At 38.2% G+C, this 22,950-nt stretch overlaps 2 protein-coding genes and 1 long non-coding RNA gene across 4 annotated transcripts in view; 2 read left to right on the forward strand and 1 right to left on the reverse strand.

Annotated features, from left to right (window-relative positions):
- The window catches only part of dagla (diacylglycerol lipase, alpha), a 34,693-nt gene extending 20,455 nt beyond the window's left edge, over window positions 1–14,238 (reverse strand). For both annotated transcript variants that reach the window (XM_077519041.1, XM_077519040.1), the window contains exons 1-3: window positions 13,546–14,238; window positions 440–541; window positions 109–320 (exon numbers count right to left, since the gene is read on the reverse strand). In XM_077519041.1, coding sequence (XP_077375167.1) covers window positions 109–320; window positions 440–534 — 307 coding nt within the window. In that variant the 5' untranslated portion in view covers window positions 535–541; window positions 13,546–14,238. The remainder of the gene's footprint in view (window positions 1–108; window positions 321–439; window positions 542–13,545) is intronic.
- A 3,841-nt stretch (window positions 14,239–18,079) lies between these two features.
- Window positions 18,080–19,619, forward strand: LOC144017810 (uncharacterized). The gene is made up of 2 exons (XR_013283259.1): window positions 18,080–18,554; window positions 19,257–19,619. It is a non-coding gene; the product is annotated as an uncharacterized LOC144017810 (long non-coding RNA).
- A 1,994-nt stretch (window positions 19,620–21,613) lies between these two features.
- polr2l (RNA polymerase II, I and III subunit L) lies at window positions 21,614–22,881 on the forward strand. The gene is made up of 3 exons (XM_077519047.1): window positions 21,614–21,777; window positions 22,387–22,492; window positions 22,643–22,881. Exons 2-3 carry the CDS (start codon window positions 22,398–22,400, stop codon window positions 22,749–22,751), a joined length of 204 nt encoding a protein of 67 aa, XP_077375173.1. The 5' UTR covers window positions 21,614–21,777; window positions 22,387–22,397; the 3' UTR covers window positions 22,752–22,881.
- Window positions 22,882–22,950: the final 69 nt, after the last annotated feature.

Below are 22,950 nucleotides of genomic sequence, written 5' to 3' on the forward strand. Positions count from 1 at the left end.
AATCACACAATAAAATGTGAGATATCTATCTATCTATATGCACACACACACACGCTGACGCACGTACAGTGCATATATCTATCCTTGTTTAAAAATGAGTCAGCTTACCTAGACGGATATAGATGACGTATTGCACAGCTTCCCTGGGCTGTGTGTACAGGATGCTGCCTCTCATACTCAACCACATGATGGCACTCTCACAGATAAGGCAGCTGACCAAGATGCCCATATACCCTCGGCCATGGTCCACCAATGTTATAGAACAGGACTGGTCAGAGCCATAGGGAAGGCCGAACAAAACCACGGAGAGAACTACCAGCCTGAACACAACAACACAGTAAAATCGTGTAGTGTGGGGAAACACAAAACAAAAAAACGCGATTAAAAAAAAAAATACCAAAAAATAAAAAGAATAGTTTGGAGACAGAAAGTGACTCACCAGATGCAGTGTAACAAAAACAGAAAGAGGGCAGGCAGCACCAGGTCATCACTGCCGACTGACCAGCGCCGCCGAAACATCACCATGCCAGGCATCACTGCCCTGTAGAGACACAGAAGTCACATCAAGGAGAACAACTATTAAGGTGATATTTCCAGATATTTGTGAGTCTCACGAAGCAAGGGACAAACCATGTATGATGTACAATGGCTTTACTAAGATGCAGTTATCTAAGTCACACAACAATGGCGCCACTACCTGGTAGAGATGCTGAAAAGGATTTCTTGGTTAATGTTTAACTGAACTTTTCTCAATAATAAAGCATATATCTTATCACACTTGTTAGTTGTTACATTGCTGTTCATTGTGTTCGACTTCATTTGTGTGCAACATTTTGAGGAGGGACTTCGACAGTGGAATATTCGACATGTCACAGCAGCCCCCAGTGCAGTATCACCAGACAGAAAATAAACCACCTAATAATTAAAAGAAAGGGAAAGTCAAAGGTCACAAAAAGCTCTGCATGTTGACCTCGAGCGGGGCAGTGATTTACGTCATACAGCTATCTTAAAGTAGTATGAACAAGTTCAAGATGAGCTTTTATGAAATATTCTACTTGGTGAACAACAGAAAGCGAACCTGCTTTGACATTAATCGGAACGGTCGTATTAAAAAAAAAAATAAAAAAAATAAAAAAATCCTTAACATCACCATGATCATTCTCTTGTTGAAAAGCACAGTGGAGTTCATTGCAGTTGCCTCTGGGCTTAAATGAACTGAAATCTCAAAGCCACAAGAGGAGGGAAGGAAGAGGGGGGCCACAGAGAGGCTGATGCAGGCCTTATGATGCCGACACATGCTGAGCTAGCCTTTACGGTTAGCTATACTTGTGTATAACTCATGAAAGGTTTGTTTACAAAACAAAAATCCATCATGCCAATTTGTGTTACAGTAGATGTAAGATAAATAATGAGGAGGAATGCTGAGCAAAAACTCTTACATTGTTTTGCTCTGTCTGCCGCAATGATTTTTCAATCATTAAGAGAGTGCCAGTACTCGCCTTGTTACAACCTTAAATAGCGTAGTCATCACAGTTATTAAAAATCTTCCTTGGCATTGTGGAAACAAACATTAATAATCCTAATTAAAATGCCAAGCGATAGCTGCATCATTGTCCAGAGAAAGGTGCCTAATGTAAACTGGTTGAAGTAGATTTACACTGCAGCAAATATGCGGCGATATACAATGGATTTCAAGTGGTTATGTGGACTTGCACACCCACAACACCATGGAAGGCGCCAAGGCAGTGACGTATTAATAACCCCGTGAGCTTGTCACCACCTAGTGTAATAAACAGTTACCTTCCCTGAAGCATCTCTGTTATGTGGACCTACGTACGGCGCACAAAGCCGCTGGTCCGCGAGTTAGCAAGCCAACTAGCCCGCTATCTCCCACTAGTTGGCCAAATCGCCACTGCCTAGCTCCGTGCACCATGTATGGGTTCATAAACAGACACACTGCAGTCCAAATAAACATAACACTTGGGGCAGAAATGCAGTTTTTTCCCCAGTGCTTTATAACTAGGCTTTTCTTGTCCTTGCACACCAGGCTAAGCGTCAAAAAGGCATCGAATATAAATCAACACTGATGCCGCACGTCGCTGGGTGCCATGAGCACTCCCTTCCCCAGTCGACGAATTGCTGGATGTCGCTGGATTTTTGCACATAGGCAGCCACCCCAAAAGTGAATGATTACAACCAGATCAAGCTTTAAATATTTCCTTGTCCATTTCTACAGTGATGGAAGCAGATCTTTTTAAGACACACATGACATGACCATTTTTAAATTTGTGGAAAAACAAAGTGTATTATGTCTTCTTTATAATACTAAAGGTACGATCAGAATAACAAACATGGATGTGACAACATTAAACATTTGAGCCTGAGGAGGAAGTTGAGAGCAGAAGCTATTTGGGAGTGCTTTTGCAACTAAGAGTGAGTAAATATTGCAAGTCACGGTCTGTCGTGTTGATGCACTGCTATCCAAATAGAATGACCGCCCTAACAACATCAGAAGGTACTTTGACAAAGGTGTGGAGAGACACGTGTGGATTTGTACAGTTATTTACATTCACAAGACAAATTAAAGTATTACATCTTTTAACATGTTTGTGCAGACGTGTTTACTTTGTATATAGACCAATACCAGTAAGAAGTACTTCACTCAAGTACTCACCAATACAGATATCAAGTAACTAACACTAACATATATAAAATGTCAATTAAATCGATGACAGATCATTTTAAAGAAATTCCTTGCTTTTAATTCTGACAAAAGCACTAACAGTCAGTGTGTAACAGGGTTAAAGTAAAGAATAAAACAAATAAGTCACTCTGTAGGATTCATTGGATGATAAACTAACAAAAGTGTAAAAACTAAAGAAAGTTCGAAATAAATTCAAGTGCATGACATTATGAAGTTGGAAAATAGGTTGAAAAATCTATCACAAAATTTTATATCTGCCGAAATTGAAAATTGCTTTTTCACCTAAGCAAAATAAGAAAAGAAAAACCCCATCAAACTAGATTAAAGTGGTACTTGACTCATTGAGCCATATTCAGCAGTAAAAGGTTCAGAATTTGTCCAGCATTAATTTGATAACTACATTATTTTTCATATAGCTACAATTAATAACCTTTAAAATATTTTTCCACTTGCTGTCAAATGAAGAGGACATCACCTGTGCTGAGGAAATGGGTAACGACCAATCACGGCTCACCTGTCTTCTGGGTTTGGTCAGCAAACAAGAGCCATGATTGCCGTTACCTCAACACAGGTGATGTCATCTTCAGTTGACAACAAGTGGCAAAATTTGTTTTTAAAGGTATCAATTGTTCATGAAAAATAGCAGCTAATGTTTATAGCAGTCTTGCTAGCCAGTAGCCACAACAGCACCACTACACGGATGCATTTGTAAATGGGAGTACACAACACTTTCACTCTCAGAGAGGTGTAATGAGGGCATCATCCAAATGCACCCTTTAACTCTTATTGTTTTATTTAGTGGATTGTGGCTTCAGTCTGATGCTAAGGAGCTAGCATGTCATTGACAAGGAATGCCATAACTTTTGCACCGTTGATCCATCCGAAAGTGTTTAATCAGACACGTTATCTCCTTTGTGAAATATGATCTTGTTACATGTGTTGTAGTGACGCAGTTGGTTGTTTATTTCACCAAAGTTAAGCCACTATCAATTGGCGCGCGGTGTACGCATGTGTGTGCATGCATTTTTTGGGTCAGAAGACGAGGCATTGAAACTCAAACTCCAAATTTCCTCTTAGGTGCTTGTAATACTCTCTCTTAGGTGTTTACAACTAATTTGCGAGGGGGACTTACATTATTGTGATTTGTTTGCCTTCAGTTACCAGTCATTGTATTTGCAGCCTTCACAAGTTTTCAATACCTGGTATCTTATCCATCCCTAATAAACACTGCATCTTTCAAATTAATATTTTCAGTAGTGACCTGCTCTACCCGACTGCCTGGAGGAAAAAAAAATAAAAAATAAAAAATAAATAATTAAAAAAATAAAAATAAAAAAAGTATACAGCAGCAACTACTGCACAAGATTGTAGACGTTGTGGATTGTACTTTGTACACAAAGTGGCACCGAAGTGCTTAAATGGGAAGGGGGAAAAAATGATTTATTTGCAATGCCACCTACTTAGCATTCAGCAGGGACGTGTAAAACAGAAAAATAGCAGCAGATCTGGAAGCATGTAACTGCACATTCTTCCTTTGAAGACCTAAACGCCCTGTACAATAAGACTCAAGTGACTGTGCTTTTTCATCAAAACAGTCTTTGCACAGAAACAAGATGATGATTTGGTTTGATTGATGACCAATCTAATCTGCAAAAGACTATCACGGCCTTGCTGAAAATAGTGTTTGGCGCACAGGCTTATGTGACAAATACGTCAATGTTGGTGCGCAGGAGTATTGCATATTTTTTTTAAAGTGAATCTGCAAAATTTGTGTGTGGATTTGTGTAATGCGTGACATGTATACAAGGTAATTTAAATATTTGTAAATAAGTAGAATGAGTGTGCTGCAACAGACAGACAGTACAGCAAAGTCAATGTCAGTCAGTCAGACAATGAGAAGGACAATGAAAGAAAGACAATGTTAGTCATTAGTGTTTGGGCAGGGACTGGCAACAAAACCATTTGAACCCCTTTTATGCAGAAAAGAAAACATGGGAGCCTCAAAACCCTTTTTACCTCCAAAATGAAAATCATTTTAATTTGTCTTTTATTTAATCACATATTTCTGCTTCTGCATGCAGCAAGACTAGAGGGGGTAGAGCAAGACCTCAATGCGGCCAATCAGGACATTGGACTGTCTTTCATTTACAACTGTGTGGCTTTGGGCTCTCACATTCTTATGTGGCGACGTCGGCGTCTCCATTGATCTTAAATGTACTTAGGGGGCTGAAATGATTTTCTCACTGGTTTTCAGTGTGTGCGTACTGAACACGTACTGTATGCATCCTGACCTCGCATGCACAAACAACAGTGGACACCTACTTCGGGGAGTGCTTATATGAGATCTGCCAATATTCACATCCAATGTTACAAAAACAACTTATTGATGGGGACACGTGAAGCATTATGCATATGTGGAAATTATGCATACTGACATCCTGAAATGTTCACGAGTGGAATAGCGTGCAAATCTGCAGTCCGGGTGCAAGTACAAAGCGGCCAGAAACGATTAAAGACTGCAAGCATAATAAGGTTCATCATTGTAAGACTACAGTATATACAAGAGAAGACAAGAATACCTGGTCATGCTCATACCACAGGACCAGACAGATGTCATTAATTAAAAAATTTAACTACCCAATTTGCCCAACAGAATAACATACTGATGCCCAGACTTAATTCAATTATGAAGTGACCAGACAGTCCGACGATTAATGGTGCTTAGAAAGGCCAACAAATTGTGAACAGTCAGACAATATCAGATATAAAATCCAAAGACATTTAGAGGGCAGGACACTCATGCAACCACAGGAATACAAAACTGTAAGAAGCACATATATATATATATATATATATATATATATATATATTTTTTTTTTTTTTTTTTTTTGAGAGAGAGATTCAATAACACACAGAGTTTGTCAACACTACAGAGAGCAATATTTAAGGTGAGGTGAACCGGGGTCAGTAAGCATTAAAGGTTTCTCACAATGACATACCACATTCTTCCATTTTTTTAAATGCATAAAATGGAATAAAAAAGGACAAATTTGAAAGTAAAATAGGCTGTACAAAAAAATACTGGTCTGGAAAACAAATTGCAATAGACAACAGGTCATGTGCTTTTTCCATTAAAGGGATTACGCCATAGTATTTTAAAGAAACACAAGACTTATGAAAAACTAACCAGCTATTCTGTGAAATGGATCATTTCAACTCTTCCCTGAAAAAATTGCCAATTTATGTTGAGCAATTATGATTTTATAGCACTTTGTATGAATATTTTTACGTTAAGTACTGTATCGGCATTTTGGACAGTCACATGATCATCATGACATATCGCATGCGTAAAATACACATTGAATGAATGACAAAGAACTCACGAGGAATTATCGCATCCCACGGCGGACAACAAAGAAGCACTTCTTCAAAAGCAGTTCAGCTATGGAGGACTTGATCCAGCATATTGGTAACTGCCTGAAGGAGGCCATCTTGGATTGTCCCATGTACTGTGTCCTAATTATTGTATTGACAAATGTATCCACCAGGGGGAATAAAAAGGTATCAGATTGTACACAAGAGGGTTTTGAGCAAAGTTTTTACACAATGGTGATGCAATTAGGCTCAGAAATGTTTGTATGAAATTTGATGCATTTGGCATTACCGTATAGGGTTTTTAATCACATAATTCAAAATACCATTATAAGTAAGTCAGTATGACATATTACTATAACCACATTATGTTAATATTTTTTTCTGATTAATCACTCGTGTTTCTGAAATTAATCTTTAACACAGCAGGGCACAAACTATCAACATCCTGCTGAAAGGACCTCAAGTCATATATTTCTGACAAACCAACCGCAGTCATTTCAAACTGCTGCAATTGTTACAGCTTCCCATAAAAGAAACATTAATCTAATCTCACCACAGTTAATTAAACAACACAAACATACACGGACTCAGGTCCATCACTAATTACAATCTTTTCAGACCAGATCTAGTCAGGATGTGATGTACTGTACATGTTCAACATTTAAAAAAGCTAATAGCATTTAGGTCCACAAGGTCCTTCACAGCCGCCATTCTAGGACTTTTGGCTCATTTGTGTTGTTGGAACCTTCCAAAGTACGAATGGACTGAGATGATTTAGTTATGTAATCCAGATTGTTCCACAGACTGACACCTTAAATTGACATATATTATTGTTTTTCTTTTGTTCTGTATTTGGGTTTGGAAAAAATATCTGTTCCTCTTAATTTGTACTAACTTTCCCAGTTTTTTATTTGATTTGCATGTTAATTGGTAAAATTTCATCATGGGCTTGATACATAATTTTAAGACGGTTCAACTCCATCAATTCAATAAATTGTAAAGTTTTTTTTGATTATTATTATTTTAAAGTCTATCATCCGAATCTTTGTGAATTTGAAAGTCATATGTACATTTGTGAAAAGACGTACACATCCCTGCACGTGAGCAGCGCCTTTGTGCAACACAGTGTATGGCTGCGTGCCAGGCCCCGACCCCTGCCCACGTGACCCAACAACAACGACACGGCTCCCAGTCTGTCATTATCGCTTTGTCTATGACATGTACAATGTAACAGACAGCAAAAGGCAAGGGGGGCACGTTAATTATCTATTAAAGTAAATTGAAACTGTGGACATCTATTAAAGGAGACATTTGTTCAACATTAAAGTCCACGATTTAAAACCACCACATTTCACACTTAACTCAATGTGAACCGTAACCGTCACATCTGATCAAACCCATATGATGTCAACATACCAGTACAGCCCAGTTGACAAACAGAAGGTTGATCCCGGATGACTTGCAGCCGGTGCCCCTCCCCTCCCCTGTCACTTCGTAACAAGCCAAGCGGTGGCACAAAGGCCTCCTGGGCTCCTACCCTCTATCGTTTCTCCTCTCGCAATTGCTAAATGGAACCGAGGCAAGAGAAAACATTTTGTTTCTCTTGCAAACACATACACTATATGAACATACCGTGCAAATTGGTTGGACAACAAACAAGCGAAAAACCTTATCAGTAACCTTATCAGTATATAAATGCCAAGTCAACCTGATGAATGATGTGGCTACTGTTCCACTAATGCAAATAATGTGGGAAGAACACAGGCTTTCGTTGCTTTTTCTGCATAGAAAAACAACATTCTGATTTTAATTTTTAACAAATAGTATATACAAAATAACGATATGTCATGTTTGACTTTAGTCATTTAGACACAGGTTATCTCAAACAAAAATTGATGAAATTCTATAATAATAAAAGATAATAAATAATAAATTGTAGAAAATGTAATGAGGAAAAGATGTTGAGACCAAGTAATGTAGAGGCCAATCAGAACTTGGACAGTTTTACAACTCATCGTCTGATCCTAAAATTCTAAGGACAATTGAGGTGAAAAAAAGAATTTAGAAGGACAAGACAAAGTGGCTCAGTACCAGCAAATCTCGCCTGCCTGTGTAACTTCCTTTGTATGTTTGCAAGTGCTTTGTTGTTTGATTTTTTTTTTTTTTTTTAAGATTTTATGATAAGATGAACTTAAAAAAAAAAAAAAGCGACACTAGTGAAATGTTTTGCTAGATGTTTTATTGTCTTTATATTTTTTGAAGTACCAACAACCACAGAGATTGTGATGTACATGTAACAACATTTAAGTTATATGATGGGTAAGTCTGACACCTGGAATAGATTTGGACTATTATAATATTATTCAAAAACAGAAAAGAGCATTGTTCCATGCCAAATCACTCAAAAAGGTAAAATTTTAACAATTTTGATTTGAATGAAACTTGGTGGACTCGTTGATAGTGATGGCACAGCACTAAATCTCAACTTTGAGGTCAATCGCAGAAGGGGTTTGGGAGCTACACCTGGTTGAATTTGGGCAGTTTCTGCAAAAAGGGGCGTGGCCGACTTACTTTGAAGGCTTATCTCAGGATCAACTGGGGCAATCTTCACAAAACAGATATTGTTGGAAAGGGAATTCGACGCAGATTTCAAATCTACAATCATTTAGGAGATTGGTGCATATTTTATAAACTTTTTGACCTTTTGTTTTTGTTGACCTGAATTAACCTTGTGGATCACATGATCTTAACAACATTTTTCATGAATTGTAATCTTACACATGTTTTCTAGTAACATATAAAAGGTTTCAGACAGGTAATAAGGACTCATATATACACAACCGGCTCAAACTTTCAATGAATATTCAATGATTTGGCATGGAACGACCCTATCAAACTGCCATCTGGATATGATCTGTGTTAGAACGCTATCCATCATCCATCCATCCATTCATTTTCTGAACCGCTTGCTCTTCACAAGGGTCGCAGAGGGTGCTGGAGCCTATCCCAGCTGGCTATTGGCAGCAGGCAGGGTACACCCTAAACTGGTTGCCAGCCAATCGCAGGGCACACAGAGACGAACAACCATCCACACACACAAGCACACCTAGGGACAATTCAGACTAGAGCACCCAATTAACCTGCCATGCATGTCTTTGGAATGTGGGAGGAGACCGGAGTACCCAGAGAAGACCCACACGGGCACGGGGAGAACATGCAAACTCCACCCAGGAAGGCCGGAGCCTGGACTCGAACCGGCAGGGCGCTGCCAGGTCCACTGGGAGCAAATCATGGTTCAGTGTCTTGCACAAGGACACTTCGACATGGTCACCAGGGTGCGGATCGAAACCACAACCTCAGGAATGGAAGACGACTACCACTGAGCCGTGCCGCCCCTATTTACCAATATGAATATTTACACTGCATTGAGGTTACATAGAATGGCTCGAGTAGTGAGGATGCACTGATCTTACTGCTGACATGATGGTTATGAGTTCCAATTCCAATTTCCTCTATGTTCACTTTCATCTCTGCTTGAGTGAGAATGAAACTGCTTTAAGAATCCCTTCACCTCACATCCACTTCTCGCTGTTTCTAATCAGCCTGTCTCTCCACATCCACAACTCATCACCAGACAGCAGCATGCTGTCCATCCAAACGAAGCCCTCCCTCTCCTTTCTCCAGCCCTCCCTCCCATTCTTCACTCTTCCCTGTCCTAATGCTCTCTCCTTCTCCTTCCTACCCACACACTCATTCACTATTCATATTTTAGAGGACATTTGTGAGCATGGAAACAAGCGCGTACATCTGCACCATTTTGGGTGCAGAGGAAACCTACATTTTCTCCTCTCGCCTTGCTCTTCCTTATCTAACAAAGCCAGATTTTGGTTTTGGTTTACCACTGCTCATCTTTTTTTAGACTGAAAGCCATGTGCCACTCACTCCTACTCTCCCTCTGCCTCTTTCTCCATCTTTTTCTCCCACCGCCACCCACTCAATCCTTTTCACCTCCTTCCTCTCCATTTTCTCGTGTTTCAGTCGATGTATTACTGTTTGTATGTGCCTGTTTGTGTATATGGATGCTTGCCAGTGCTGGGGTGCAAACGTGAACTGCCAACCTGTCTGTAGCGGACACCCACAAACTGTGTGAAACTATGTATCTGGTGAGATAGTGAAATTGTGGTGACACAGACATTTTTTTTTTTAAATTCAATTAAGCATCCTAAACAGACATCATTACGTGAAATACAATTTCATTGAACAGGAGCCAATCGTGACTTGGCTCCAAAGCCACATGATAGCGGTTTCTGGATGGGTGGGGTCTCACACTTGCATGCCCAGAGCAACACTGTAGCACAGCTCTTACCAAAGAGCTGTGGCCTTCTAATGTTGTACAACTTGTGCTGTGCACTATGACAAAGGTCTAACATTTTACAGTATGTATAGTAAAGCAACCAACTCCTTAAGAGATACTATCCATTTATTGAATCCACAACTCTGAAACAAACAATTAGTCCCACCAGTTCAAGGTAATTTTCCATCATGTTATCCAAACTAGAAACTCTCAAGGAATATTTTGGGTTGGATATGTAGCAAGTAGACAACTGGGATTTTTTTTTTCTAACAGGAGCAGTTATCACTTCAGTTATCAAATAGAGCGAAAGCTACATGTCCTTTCCACAATAACAAACAACAAAACCGAAGTTGTTTCTGTACAATATAGCATGACGTTAACGTCAGAGTGCTTCCATGCATTTGCTGCCGTTTAAAATAATTTTGTGTATTAATTTATCAACAACAAATGTCAAGAGTTTTTAGGAAAATTAAGTTGTTGCTACCTTTTGCGTACCAACTCAAAGATTCAACTTCACCTTGTAAATCTTTGGATTTACATACTAATCCGCAAGTCCTGCAATAAATCATCCATCTGTATTTACTTTCCCCATATAGTTTCAAACATTAACTACTATGATTCATTGAAGAACATAATTTCATCTTTTTGTTTACATGTGAAGGTGTTGCTTTGGTCCCATACACAACATATCAATCTACACATTTCAGAAAAACAGCACCAGCGGATAGGTCAAGAAGTCACCATATTCAACAGCTACAAGATATACATATACCTTTATAAAGAGATGGCACATGCAAATGCAGGGTTTCTGAGTCTTACGGTATTAGTTTGTAATTGTATACATGTGTTAAAACAGCAATATGAATTTGAAAAATAATTTATAAAAACTGCAAATACACCATTGGAACAAATCAAATAATGCTGATTTGATTGTTTTGCACACTTTTCCACTGGGGAATCAACTGTATGGTACAATACCTGCACGATGTGGGCTAGACTCAATGTAGTCTGATGAAAATTGTCTCTTGAGGGGCACTTGTCATATATACCTCACATACCTCAATTGGCTTTCAATGAAAACTAACCAAAATATCCCACAGAATCCAAATTACTGCTAGATGGATTGTATGTATGCACGATTACTCCTTTTCACATGTCAGCAAGATGGAAAAGAGAAAACAGTTGCATCAGGGCACCAAAAAAAAAAAAAAAAAGAGGTAGTGACGTTTTTTTCCAAACAGAGACGGACAGTTGTATTTGCCAAGTCACCCTTTGAGATGGCCAAGTTCCTCAAGGGCTGAAGACTAAACACGTCTTGTGAATACACACACTCTTGATTCAGATTTAAATGACAAGGGAATGTGTTAACATACTTAAGAACTGACATGTTGCTGCTTTTATGTTTGTTTAAAGAGTTATATAAAAAGGTCAAACCATTTTAATAGCACCACAGTTTCTAAAAAAAAAACAACATGAATTTTCATACAAGAGGAATCCTTCCTTTCTTCTAATTTGATGTTGGAAAATATACTTCTGGAGTGGAATTTATTGGATCTTCAAATGCCTCAATTATTCACCGCACATATTAGAGTATGTGACTAATATAAGCTATTTTAGTTTGTGCATATATGAGTTTTTATGAGAGAAGCTAATGAGACACAAATATATGCAAAACTAAATTTGTGCTCATTGTAAAAAAAATTAACGAGTAAACGCACATAAAATTGTCGAAACATACCACTTGATGTGGAACCATAAACCTTTCACAGGTGTTCCTCATTCTTCTTTCCCAAACATTGTGGCACACTGGGGTCTCAAACTTGTGGCCTGTGTGCCAATGGGGTATATGCCACGGAAGAGGCGGGACGTGATTTTGCATAACAGTTTATTTCCGGTCCGGGTTGCGAACGCGCAACCCAGAGGCACAAAGTCGGAAGCACAATGGGCTCTTTGCACAGCTCGACTACTTCTTGAATTGAAAACCACACCTTTGTTTCCTGTCTTTCATGAGTGGACAAACTGATTAATCCAGGTGTGTCTGGCCAATGTCGTTGTAGTTACTGAGATCAGGCACACCTGGATTAATCAGCTTGTCCACTCGTGAAAATCAGGCAATGAAGGAATGGTGTTGAGTTCAGGAAGCAGTGGATTTGTGCAAAGACCCCATTATTTTTAACGCAGCCCATACATCGTAAACCGAACCGGAAACAAACTGATGTGCAAAAAAACAGTCCCGCCTCTTCCGTGGCATATACCCCATTGGGATCCGAGGGATATTATTTTGTGGCCCTCAACATGACTGTCTTTAAATGCACCTGTTTGCTTATAGGCACTGCATGAATCATTTCCCTGAGTGTTTAATATACTGTACAATATTTTAACAATTACTGTATGTACCGTAGCTGACAACTATGACAGCTTCCGATGGTGTTTGTCGACAGTTAGCCAATAAAAATTCAAAACGTTAGTCACTTGGTTGAAATGCGAATTTGAAGTGACACGATGAGGAAGGAAATTATATCCTTAAACCCAGCCCCAGTCGTTTCTTCTTTCTAAAACCTGCCGAGAAGAGAAAGATTGGCATACGCAAGAGAAGTCAGTTTAGAAGAAGCCGTTCATTTTCAGTTGAACTGATAATGTTCTAAACTGTTAAGATTATTAACAGATACATTTTGGTGAATATTTGATGCGGCCAAGCCTCACCCAAAATATGCCTCCAGCCGTGCCCAGGTAAAGTTTGAGACCCCAACTGTCCTGTTAGTGTGACCGTAAAGTTAAGACAGGTGTCATTCTCCACACAATGTCCTATAGATCAATTTAAAGCAATTGTAATTCTGAATTTGAATTTTGTCATTGATGAGAAGGATTCAGGCGTGTGTGTGTCGGCATCCAACAAACACGTGTATGATCAGAAGCAGTCGCCTTGCAGTCATTAGAGCATCCTGCGGGCCTAGCTATGTGATGTGGCCTACTAATATGTCCAAAATTCGTACGAAAAAAAAATATATAAATGAAAGGGGGATTTTTCTAATTGGAAGCCCAGCGTGTGCGTACAGAAAAGGTGGATGTCCATTTAATGACGTGTGTTCGCCTGGTGGCCGCTATTTCTCACCTGTATTTTGACTCTGCCTTGCCACAAACCACTGCATCGGTTCCGTTTGCTCGCCCATATCCCCCCGACTGGAGACAAGCCTCGTCAGACTCGTTCTCCCCGACGCCGACTCAGAGATGCGGGAGGGAGGTGAAAGTCCGTAAACGCCTCAGTGAACGGTTCTTATGACAACCGACCAGCTGTCATTCGAGCTGACAGATGAACGGTCCTGGAAATAATCGGGTCGAACGGATCCGCAGCCGTCCTCAATGTTGATTCTCAGACAGAGCAACACGTCTTCGGCTGTGGCAGCTCCCTCACCGTGGCTCGTTTCCCGTCCTCCTCCAGCCCAGCTACGAACGGTTGGGATAAAATCCAGGGAACAAGACCGCCGCTAAGGATGAACCCCTGTCACGTTGTAGTCAGTGGCATGTATGTACTAGTGGCCGCCGGACAACTCCCGATCCCCAGCAACGACAGCAGGCATAACAGAGGCAGCATTCCACGAGAAGCGGGCCCATCCCCCGGTACATATCTACATCGAATTGCGTACGAAGATGCAATCTCCCTTCCGCGTTTCGCTGCGCATATCACGTACCGCGTTTTGATTGCGCATACCTGACCCGTTTCTTAACGGAAGGCACTCGTGAAATCTTGCAGAGAAAGGGCGCCACTGGTGGTTTGTGAATATCAAGAAGTCGGCTGCTGCTCCAAAGATGAGACAGCTTGGGCGAGATGTTTGCCTGCCAAGAGAGCGCGCATTCACACCAAGGAAATATTGGAATGTTGGTTTTTGTCTATTAAACGTTTTGATGTATAATAAACCCCATATAATAATTAAAACAAACACTGCCTCAACCGACTCAGTTTGAAAGCAAAGTCAGTGAGACCATTTCAATGCAACATTCATTGAAATGGGGGCTCATCGTGTCATGAAGAGACCCGAATCAAAATTCTCTTGACACATAACCCTTCTTCGATGCGACGTGCACTGGGCGTGGATTCTTGTCAAGTCATAAAATTAACACATTCAACTCAATTTTTGAAATTAAAATATCAAAGCAACCCAAGCCGCAGTAACGCAATTTTAGCAAGACATTGAATAAATCAAAACAAAATTGTTAAGCTTAAAATTATCCATATTACTGAATATGTGGATACAATGCTCGTTTTGTGGTCCAAGATGTTGAGGTGGTTAAAAATAATAATAATAATAATAATAATAATAATAATAATAATAATAAATCCAACTGTGACTAGGTAGAGATGTCAGCCATGGCATGACCAGTTGGCGCTGTCTGAAAGTTCGTTTGAAAGTTTGACCTCAAAAGGGAAGAAGCACAGCTTTAATTCCACATAGTGGAACAGTGATGCAATATTTGAGTTTCCAGTTTCCACTTGTTTTAATCAATCAAACAAACTTTATTTCTATAGCACCTTTCATACATTCAAATGCAACTCAAAGTGCTGAACAATTAAAACATCCATAATACAATAAAAAGAAAAAGCCCCCCTCCCCCCATATCCCCATGATCATACCCACAGACACACACGCAAACCACAACATGGCGGGGCACAGAAGAACCCTGTGAGGAAAGGCATCCAGGAGGAGTTCATCCGCACTGAGAGAGTTTCAATATACCTGGACGCCATCTGGAAGAAAAATAACCTCATTCATATGTTTGATAACATGGACTTGTGTTTTGGTGCTTATACAAAGTGGAAATTTCATCAAAAGTCGTGATTTTTGTTAAGGCCCAGGCCCCTACAGCCAACTTTGTCATGTACCGACAGTTATATGGTCTGTTATTCAATAGTTGTTTTTGTTGTTTTGTTAACACGTTTAATTATCGGTGTCCTGGACCTGCAAAGGAGATGGAAAGTTTATACATTCATTCAGACAATTTCACCATGGCAAAAAATCGGCGACAGATGAAGCTCCACTCTCCCGAGCAAGGCGCTGCTATTGGCTGCTCTCCGCACGAAGCACAACACTGCAATTTAATCAAACTCTTGACTTTAGCTATGCGAAAATTGACATAAATGATCCGCATCCCGACTGTTAGCTCATTTGCTCCCAATAACTTATAAATATTTTTTTTAATGTTTAAAGTGTCCAAAAGACGTATTTATACGTTTTGTTTGTTTGTTTGTTTTTTATGCGAGCGCATACAGCAGGCTTTGCAGAAATGGTAGTTATTACACAAACGGCCAGCAGGTGGCATCAGAGCAAAGGAGATCAACCAGGACCATGTTGAAAAAAAAGCTCAATTACTCACAATTCTAAATAGATTTGTGAACATTGATTAAACTTAGTTATAGTCTAATGCTAATTGCTGCAAAACGGAAACGGATATACTTTTTTTTTCCTGATGAAAGAAGAGACTTTAATCTTTCTTTTGATAGGTTCCATGTTTTTATAGCAATCGAACACAATATTCTGTGGGCCTTGCAAAATCAGTCAAAATCCAGTAAAACAGCCAGCAGCGAATGGAATTGCTTCTGTGAAAATGGCTGGGGCTGAATGAGTTAGTTGTAGATGCTTGTTATTTTCATTATTAGTTGTCTTTTATGTGTTTATAGCTCAAACTTTATTTTTAGAGCACTACAAAGTGCTGTACATAAATAAAACCATTAAAACAATAAATTAATAACATAAAAACAGTAAACAAAACACTGATACAATGCAGTCTCATGTTGAGTCGAAAGCCCAAGAACAAGTACAGTATGTGGCAGTCGCCATATGTAGTCTTTTAGTTAGCCACAAGAGGTCGCCATAGACTGTCAAAACGACAATAAGCAGCGTTTTCAATCTTTTCATCCACTCACCTTCCAAACAGCAGGTGCCTTTTAAATGTATAATCTCAAATAATAAACTTGCTGCACCTATTCTGTATAAGATGTGATATTTGTGTAGTTACTTCAGGCTGCATCTGACAACCTGTTTGCGTAAAACCTCATCTGAACACAAGAGCATGACATCCTTCCCGCAATTAGCCTCCCCAGCAATCATATTTTAGAACAGCAGGATAGTATGCACTTGAGTCAAATTGATTTGTCTATTACTGACAAGTCATTCAAATTGACAATACAGTCACATATAGGCCTACTTTGTCAATATAATAATGGATGAAAACAGACAAAAGAAGTATATATAAACAATCAGACATTCCAATTAAATTACATTATCTTAAACAATAATTATTAGGGCTGGGTAATTGATTAAATTTTTTTCCGATTTGATTTATTTAGTTCAATCCAAATAGCATGTGTATTAATCACTTAAGTGTTACACAAACATTGACATCAGCATGGATGAAATGAAATTGTTTTCATAATTCTAATTCTATTATCGTAAATATAAATTTAAAAGATTCTCAATTGTCATAGAGTGCAATAAGTCAAGTATTTAATAAATTACGAAAACACTTTTGAATTCCCGTGAACAGTAAATTTCAAGAAAACAGTAAGATACAATTTTTTTTTGTAATTGTCTTATGAATTAAAGGGAAAAAGATATTATTATAACCGATCCATAGTTTTATCGATATCAAAATCAAGTCAATATCGAGTATTCAATTTTTTTTAAACCCAGCCCCAATGATTATATATTAACATATAGTAAAATAATTAGTGGTGCGCGATTGATTGGTTACTAATTGTGATCGGACAATATTTCTGTAGAAAAGTATGTGATCCGTATATGTTGATAAATGCCTCTTATGTCTTTGCAGCCTGTGTGTAATGTAACATTCCATCTCAATGTGAGAAGCTTTAAAATTGAAAAAATGTGCCACTAATTTCATAGGTATTGGAATTAGTATTGGCCAATCTCACTCATGGATGATCGGCATCTGAATCATCTGCATAAATCCTGATTGGAACGCCACTGAAATTCATATAAACGTTTGATAGATTGTTGACAGATTTTAGATAAATATGTCATAGGGCTGCACAATATCGAAAAAATATCGATATCGCGATATTGGCCCTTGCAATATGCATATCGCAAAGGCATGCAATAAGTTTTATATGGAATTTTATGCTTTTATATGAATTTGACCAGTCAGATGCTAACTAAAATGTGTATCGCCATTCAATAGTTGAAAATTATCAAGACATAATTACAATTAATTAACTAAGAGTACATTAAGGTTGCTTATTTTGCCACATTAAAAATGTTTTTCTTTCATTAGGTAATAAAAATGACATTTCTTTAGGTACATGTTAAATATTGCAATAATATCGATATCGCTATGTTCAGCAAGTATATCACATATCGCATTTTTTTCCAATATCGTGCAGCCCTAATATGTCAAAAACCTTTTTTTTTTTTGTTTTTTTTGTTTTTTTTGCGAGACTTGGTGTAACAATCAATATAATTCAAACATACATTAAAACATGGATTAAACGTTTTTTGTGTGTGGTTTTGTGAATATGAAATTTCCCTAACGGAACATACGGTCCTCTGTCAATCTCCTTGTATCCTCTAATAGAATTAGTGGTGGTGTAGGTGGGAGGAGCTACAATAAAAACAGCGAAATATGGTGCAAAACGCTTTTATAATTGGAAAATATAGTCTGTGTTTAATTGGTTAAATGATAAAGAATTCACGTTCTTCTTGAAATTACATTCTGTTGTTAGTAGTAATGTAAGCCACTACATTTTGTGACGACATCGTCTTCTAACCTGAGAGTTGTTTTTATGATGTATGTCATTTGTATTTAATCTGAATTGTAATAGCACTTACTGCGTAAAACAAAATGCGACATCTCTTCATTTATTTTTGCCATATCTATGATTTTTACAATCAAAGTAGTGAATAAGATCAAAGGTAAGACTCCCCCTATCTTGTGCGGCAGATGGTACATCCCGGTGTCGTTTCCATTCTCCTCCCTTCTGCCTTCAATGCCCTCCATCTCCCTGCGTTCTGTCATTTTCGTATATTAAAGGCATTGTGACATCCAGAGACTGCTGTGGTCCTTCCATCGCTCAATTAATCTAGCAATTGCTGGGAAGCAGCAGGTGAGGTACGTAATGTCCATTTTGTCTCGACAGATAACAACATTTATTGCTGTAAAACGGACGTTTCGTATCTGCATTGACAAGTGCAAGCTTCGTGGATTTTTAGTAAATGTGTATTGATGTTTGTTCAGTGGGCTCTACAACTTTCACTGATACCCTAGCAGTCATGTAGTACTTATTTTTCACCTCCATCTTGTCCTCCATTTGTAGGCCCTATGACTCATTAAGTTTGACAGATAAAAAAAACCGCAGATATCTACATTGCATTGTAGCTGGACGAGATCTGACCAGTTGGAACTAATATTCAACCGGAGATGATGAATAGGCTCTGCAGAGCAACAGTAGTGTTGTGACCGTATGCTAGTCATCCTGGTAGCTATGATTTTGAAAAGGAGGCAGTAGTGACACATTTTCACCAAAGGGTTATGTCATAGCTGCTTTGACCACCAAGATTCTAACAGTGTATAAAGCTCATACCTCATAATGCACCCATCCAAGTGATTGTTCTTCAAGGTCATATTTCAGGCCCTCCTGCTACATGACTGCTATATTGCTATACAGTGATTGAGTGTAAAACCTTGTGCATATTTATGTTTCCTCATTTAGTAAATATCATGTGAAGTGTGAGCCCAAATAAGGAGGATTATCTACCCGTGTCTGTTTGCTGTTATTTTATTTTATTTTATTTTTTATTTTGTGTGAAACAGCACAGAACCAAGCAGCAGTACAAACTCAAGCTTCCGTCCCAGAATCCATGGAAGCCAAGGCCAAGTCAGCTCCTGCGCCCAAAGGGCCACCAAAAGTAGAGAAAAAGGAGCCAGCAGCTTCACGTAAAGCTGAACCTGCCCCCGCAACCCCAGAGCCAGAGATTCCTCTTCCCCAGGATGGTGGGGGAGAAGGTGATGCCAGCGATGGGGCCGCGGGCAGCTGCACAGACTCTCTGGAGCACCTGAAACCTTTCCTCATTGGTGGTGCTATAATTGCAGTTGGAGCCATTTTGATCGGGGCGATTCTACTGGCAAGGAGGAATTAAAATCATAATCTCAAAGAATAAACTCAATGTAAAATTGGTTCACGATTAATCATGGGTGATATTGAAGATGGGGAGTTTTGCTCTTTCTTTCTGGCTAGGAAACATATATATATAAATATAACAACTCAAAACAACTGTATAAAGTTTTATTACTTACAAATATTATATGCATGAAGTTTGAATTTCAAATCGGTTGAAACTACACCCTTGTGCTTAACATAGAAGACAAAAAACTCCAAGGTAGCGTTTATTTGCTTTCTATTATTTGCCCAAATGCTGAGTGACATAAATGACCTATGTTCAATTTACAAAGAACTCCAGAAAATTGTACTCCTTGGTTAGAAAGGAATTTAATTCACTTTATCTTTTCTTTGAAAGAGTTGACATGCATGGAAAAATGTCATGTTATATGATCATTTGACAAAAGAGTAAGGGATTCGGAATGCTGAGGTTTATGAATACCATGTGGGGGAATATTTGTGTGACTGTGTGTATATGGCAGACTAGTATTTTTGTTTTGTTAGGGTAACTTGAAGTAAATTGTAGAATTTATTTTTTTTATGTTACAATCAAATGATGCGACAAATCAATAGCCTTTCATGTATAACACCATCTGCAAATGTTCTGCATCAATATGTTTACTTCTTATCGTAAATACTTCATTGTTGACTGGCAAACCAGTCTTAGGGGGCCCAGTATCAAGTTCAATGCCTGCAGTTGAATCATGCGTCAATACACTGTGCTTTGCTCCTTGTGTATGCCATCAAGAACAACCTTTGTTTTCAGTACCTTATTAATAACTAAGTAGAGATAAGGCACATTTAGAGTGCTAATGTAAAGGAAGTGGATAAGTCAAGTAGTCATTATTTCAAGTCTACACACATTGCACCCATGCGTGTGTTCCCACCAATGTCTAGTCACACAACAATGCTCTGTTTAAGAACACAATCACTTTTCTGTGGTTGCAAGTGAACGTGTTTGCAACATATTAGTCATCATAAATGTGTTTGTGTACATCAATGTATTCTACACCCAACACATCCCAACAATGCCAAAATTAGAACCAACTTCACCTGACATTGTACAAATCAACGTACCAAAAATGTCTTCTTTTAATAACAACAGCGTATAAATGCAATAATTCGGGTAGGATTCCTCAGTTAGCACATTGTTGTGCTGTAGCAAGTTATTTCCACATAAATGATGTAATAGCATAGTGATGGTCAAGTATGATGTAAAATGTAAAATGACAATGATGGTAGAGGTGATAGAAAGTATGTATTTATGGTGACTGTAATGATGGTTATGGTATATATATATATATATATATATATATATATATATATATATATATATATATATATATATATATATATATATATATATATATATATATATATATATATATATATATATATATATATATATATATAAATAAATCACGGGTACTACCCTTCCCTCCACTATACACAAAGAATGTGGTTGTGATGCAACCCTTATTAAAGGCAGTGAACCATCTCCAAACGGGTATCTGTTTTCTCTGAGTTTAAAGTTAATTCAAATTTTCAAAGAATAATTCATCTTTATTCAAACTTGTTGGCTTCCCTAAATTCATCACAAGTGTAAACATTTCTTTCTTGAGCCCTGTGTACAAATAACCTTTTTCTGGATAGTTATTTTACTTTAACAAAAATCCATTTTACATGAAAATATAATCAATGCATTTTTATATACATGAATACATTCTCAACTAAATGCATCCGTGTATATGTCGTCTGTATGTGGATTTAAAAAAAAAAAAATGGTTGCACTGAATGCAATTTAAAAGAACGATGCCTTTTGTATAACAGAATTGACTATTTTTGAAAACGCTTTTGCAAAGATAAGCAGCTCAGCACAATCACAAAAAAATACCAGCCATCAAAAAGGACAACGGTCAAAGTAAATATTTCTGTTTTTACATAAGAGTCAAATAATAATGGCATGGACTTCACCCACTATATTTACCACACAGTCACAAACGTTATTGCTTTTATGTTGAAGTATGGAACCGGAAGTTATACTTTTATTTTGAATGACCTCTTCGGAAGTTTTCTGTGAAACCACCGAAGTTAGCTGCCGTGGTACTGTACAGCTCTTTGGTCACTATTCGTTTTTTCCAGTTTGTTAGTTGTACTGCAACCGAACCACTGCGGGTAAGTTAAATACGACCATGTCTGTTGTGTATACATGTTAAGTAGATCGTAAACTCCTGTATGGAGAAAAAGTCAACTAGCCACGTTTTGGTGCTAACATCGTGGCCAACCCACGGGCATTTGTTGTTAGCTTAACATGATCTGACAATAGTCAGGAACTGACGCAAAAACATTTTAATATGGTAGACCTTACACAGTATTTTTCCGTCACAAAACATTTAAAAGACAATGGTCATAAAGGAATGAACGTATTGATTGAACTGAATTTAAAGTACAATACAATGCAAATGCTACACATTCACTGGCGAGTATTTGTGCGATTCATGGCAAAAAATGTTAAGTGACTGGACGTTCTCACGTGATTGCACGTCACGGCAAAATATCTACATTTAAAAAAAAAAAAAAAAAAAACTCACCAAACGACGCACTAGTTTGAAGTACAGCTTAACACCACTCTTCAATGAATATTTTTTTAAAAGAGAATTCTTGATGCACTAATCTTACACCATATCACTTAGATTGAATGTACATAACAAGGTGTCCATTGTAGACCTTCCACCTGAGGTCCCCTTTGAAGTTTGGAATTGAAAAACCTCTGCATGTCCCTAGGTATCTTGAAAATGATCATCCCAGTGCGGTGCTTCACATGTGGAAAGATTGTGGGTAACAAGTGGGAGATGTACCTTGGCTTGCTCCAGGCCGAGTACACTGAAGGGTAAGAAAAACAAATCTAAATAAAGATATTTTAAGTATTTTATTTGCAAATTAGTCAAATGGTGTCTATGCTAATATCTTTGATAGGACAATTTACAGCCTGTTTGGGTCGGTGTAAATGTTAATGAACCTTTTCCTCTCACCTATTCAGTGATGCTCTTGATGCCCTGGGCTTGAAGAGATACTGCTGTCGAAGGATGCTCCTGTCTCATGTGGATCTTATTGAGAAGTTATTGAATTATGCCCCTCTGGAAAAGTAATTGCAGCCAGCCTCCTTTAATAAGCGAGTGCACTTTATTAGGTTTCCCCTGGTTTATTTTGATACAAAAAGAAAATGTTACTTTGACCACAATACTTTTGTCTTTTTTTAAATAAAGCTGATGAATGTCACATTGCCTTTTTTAGTGTGCGTTAACTATGTCCTGTGGATTTTCATTTCTTATACACAAATGGATGGAC

The sequence above is a fragment of the Festucalex cinctus genome, chromosome 4 (genome assembly GCF_051991245.1).
Source record: "Festucalex cinctus isolate MCC-2025b chromosome 4, RoL_Fcin_1.0, whole genome shotgun sequence".
In the NCBI taxonomy this organism is placed as follows: domain Eukaryota; kingdom Metazoa; phylum Chordata; class Actinopteri; order Syngnathiformes; family Syngnathidae; genus Festucalex; species Festucalex cinctus.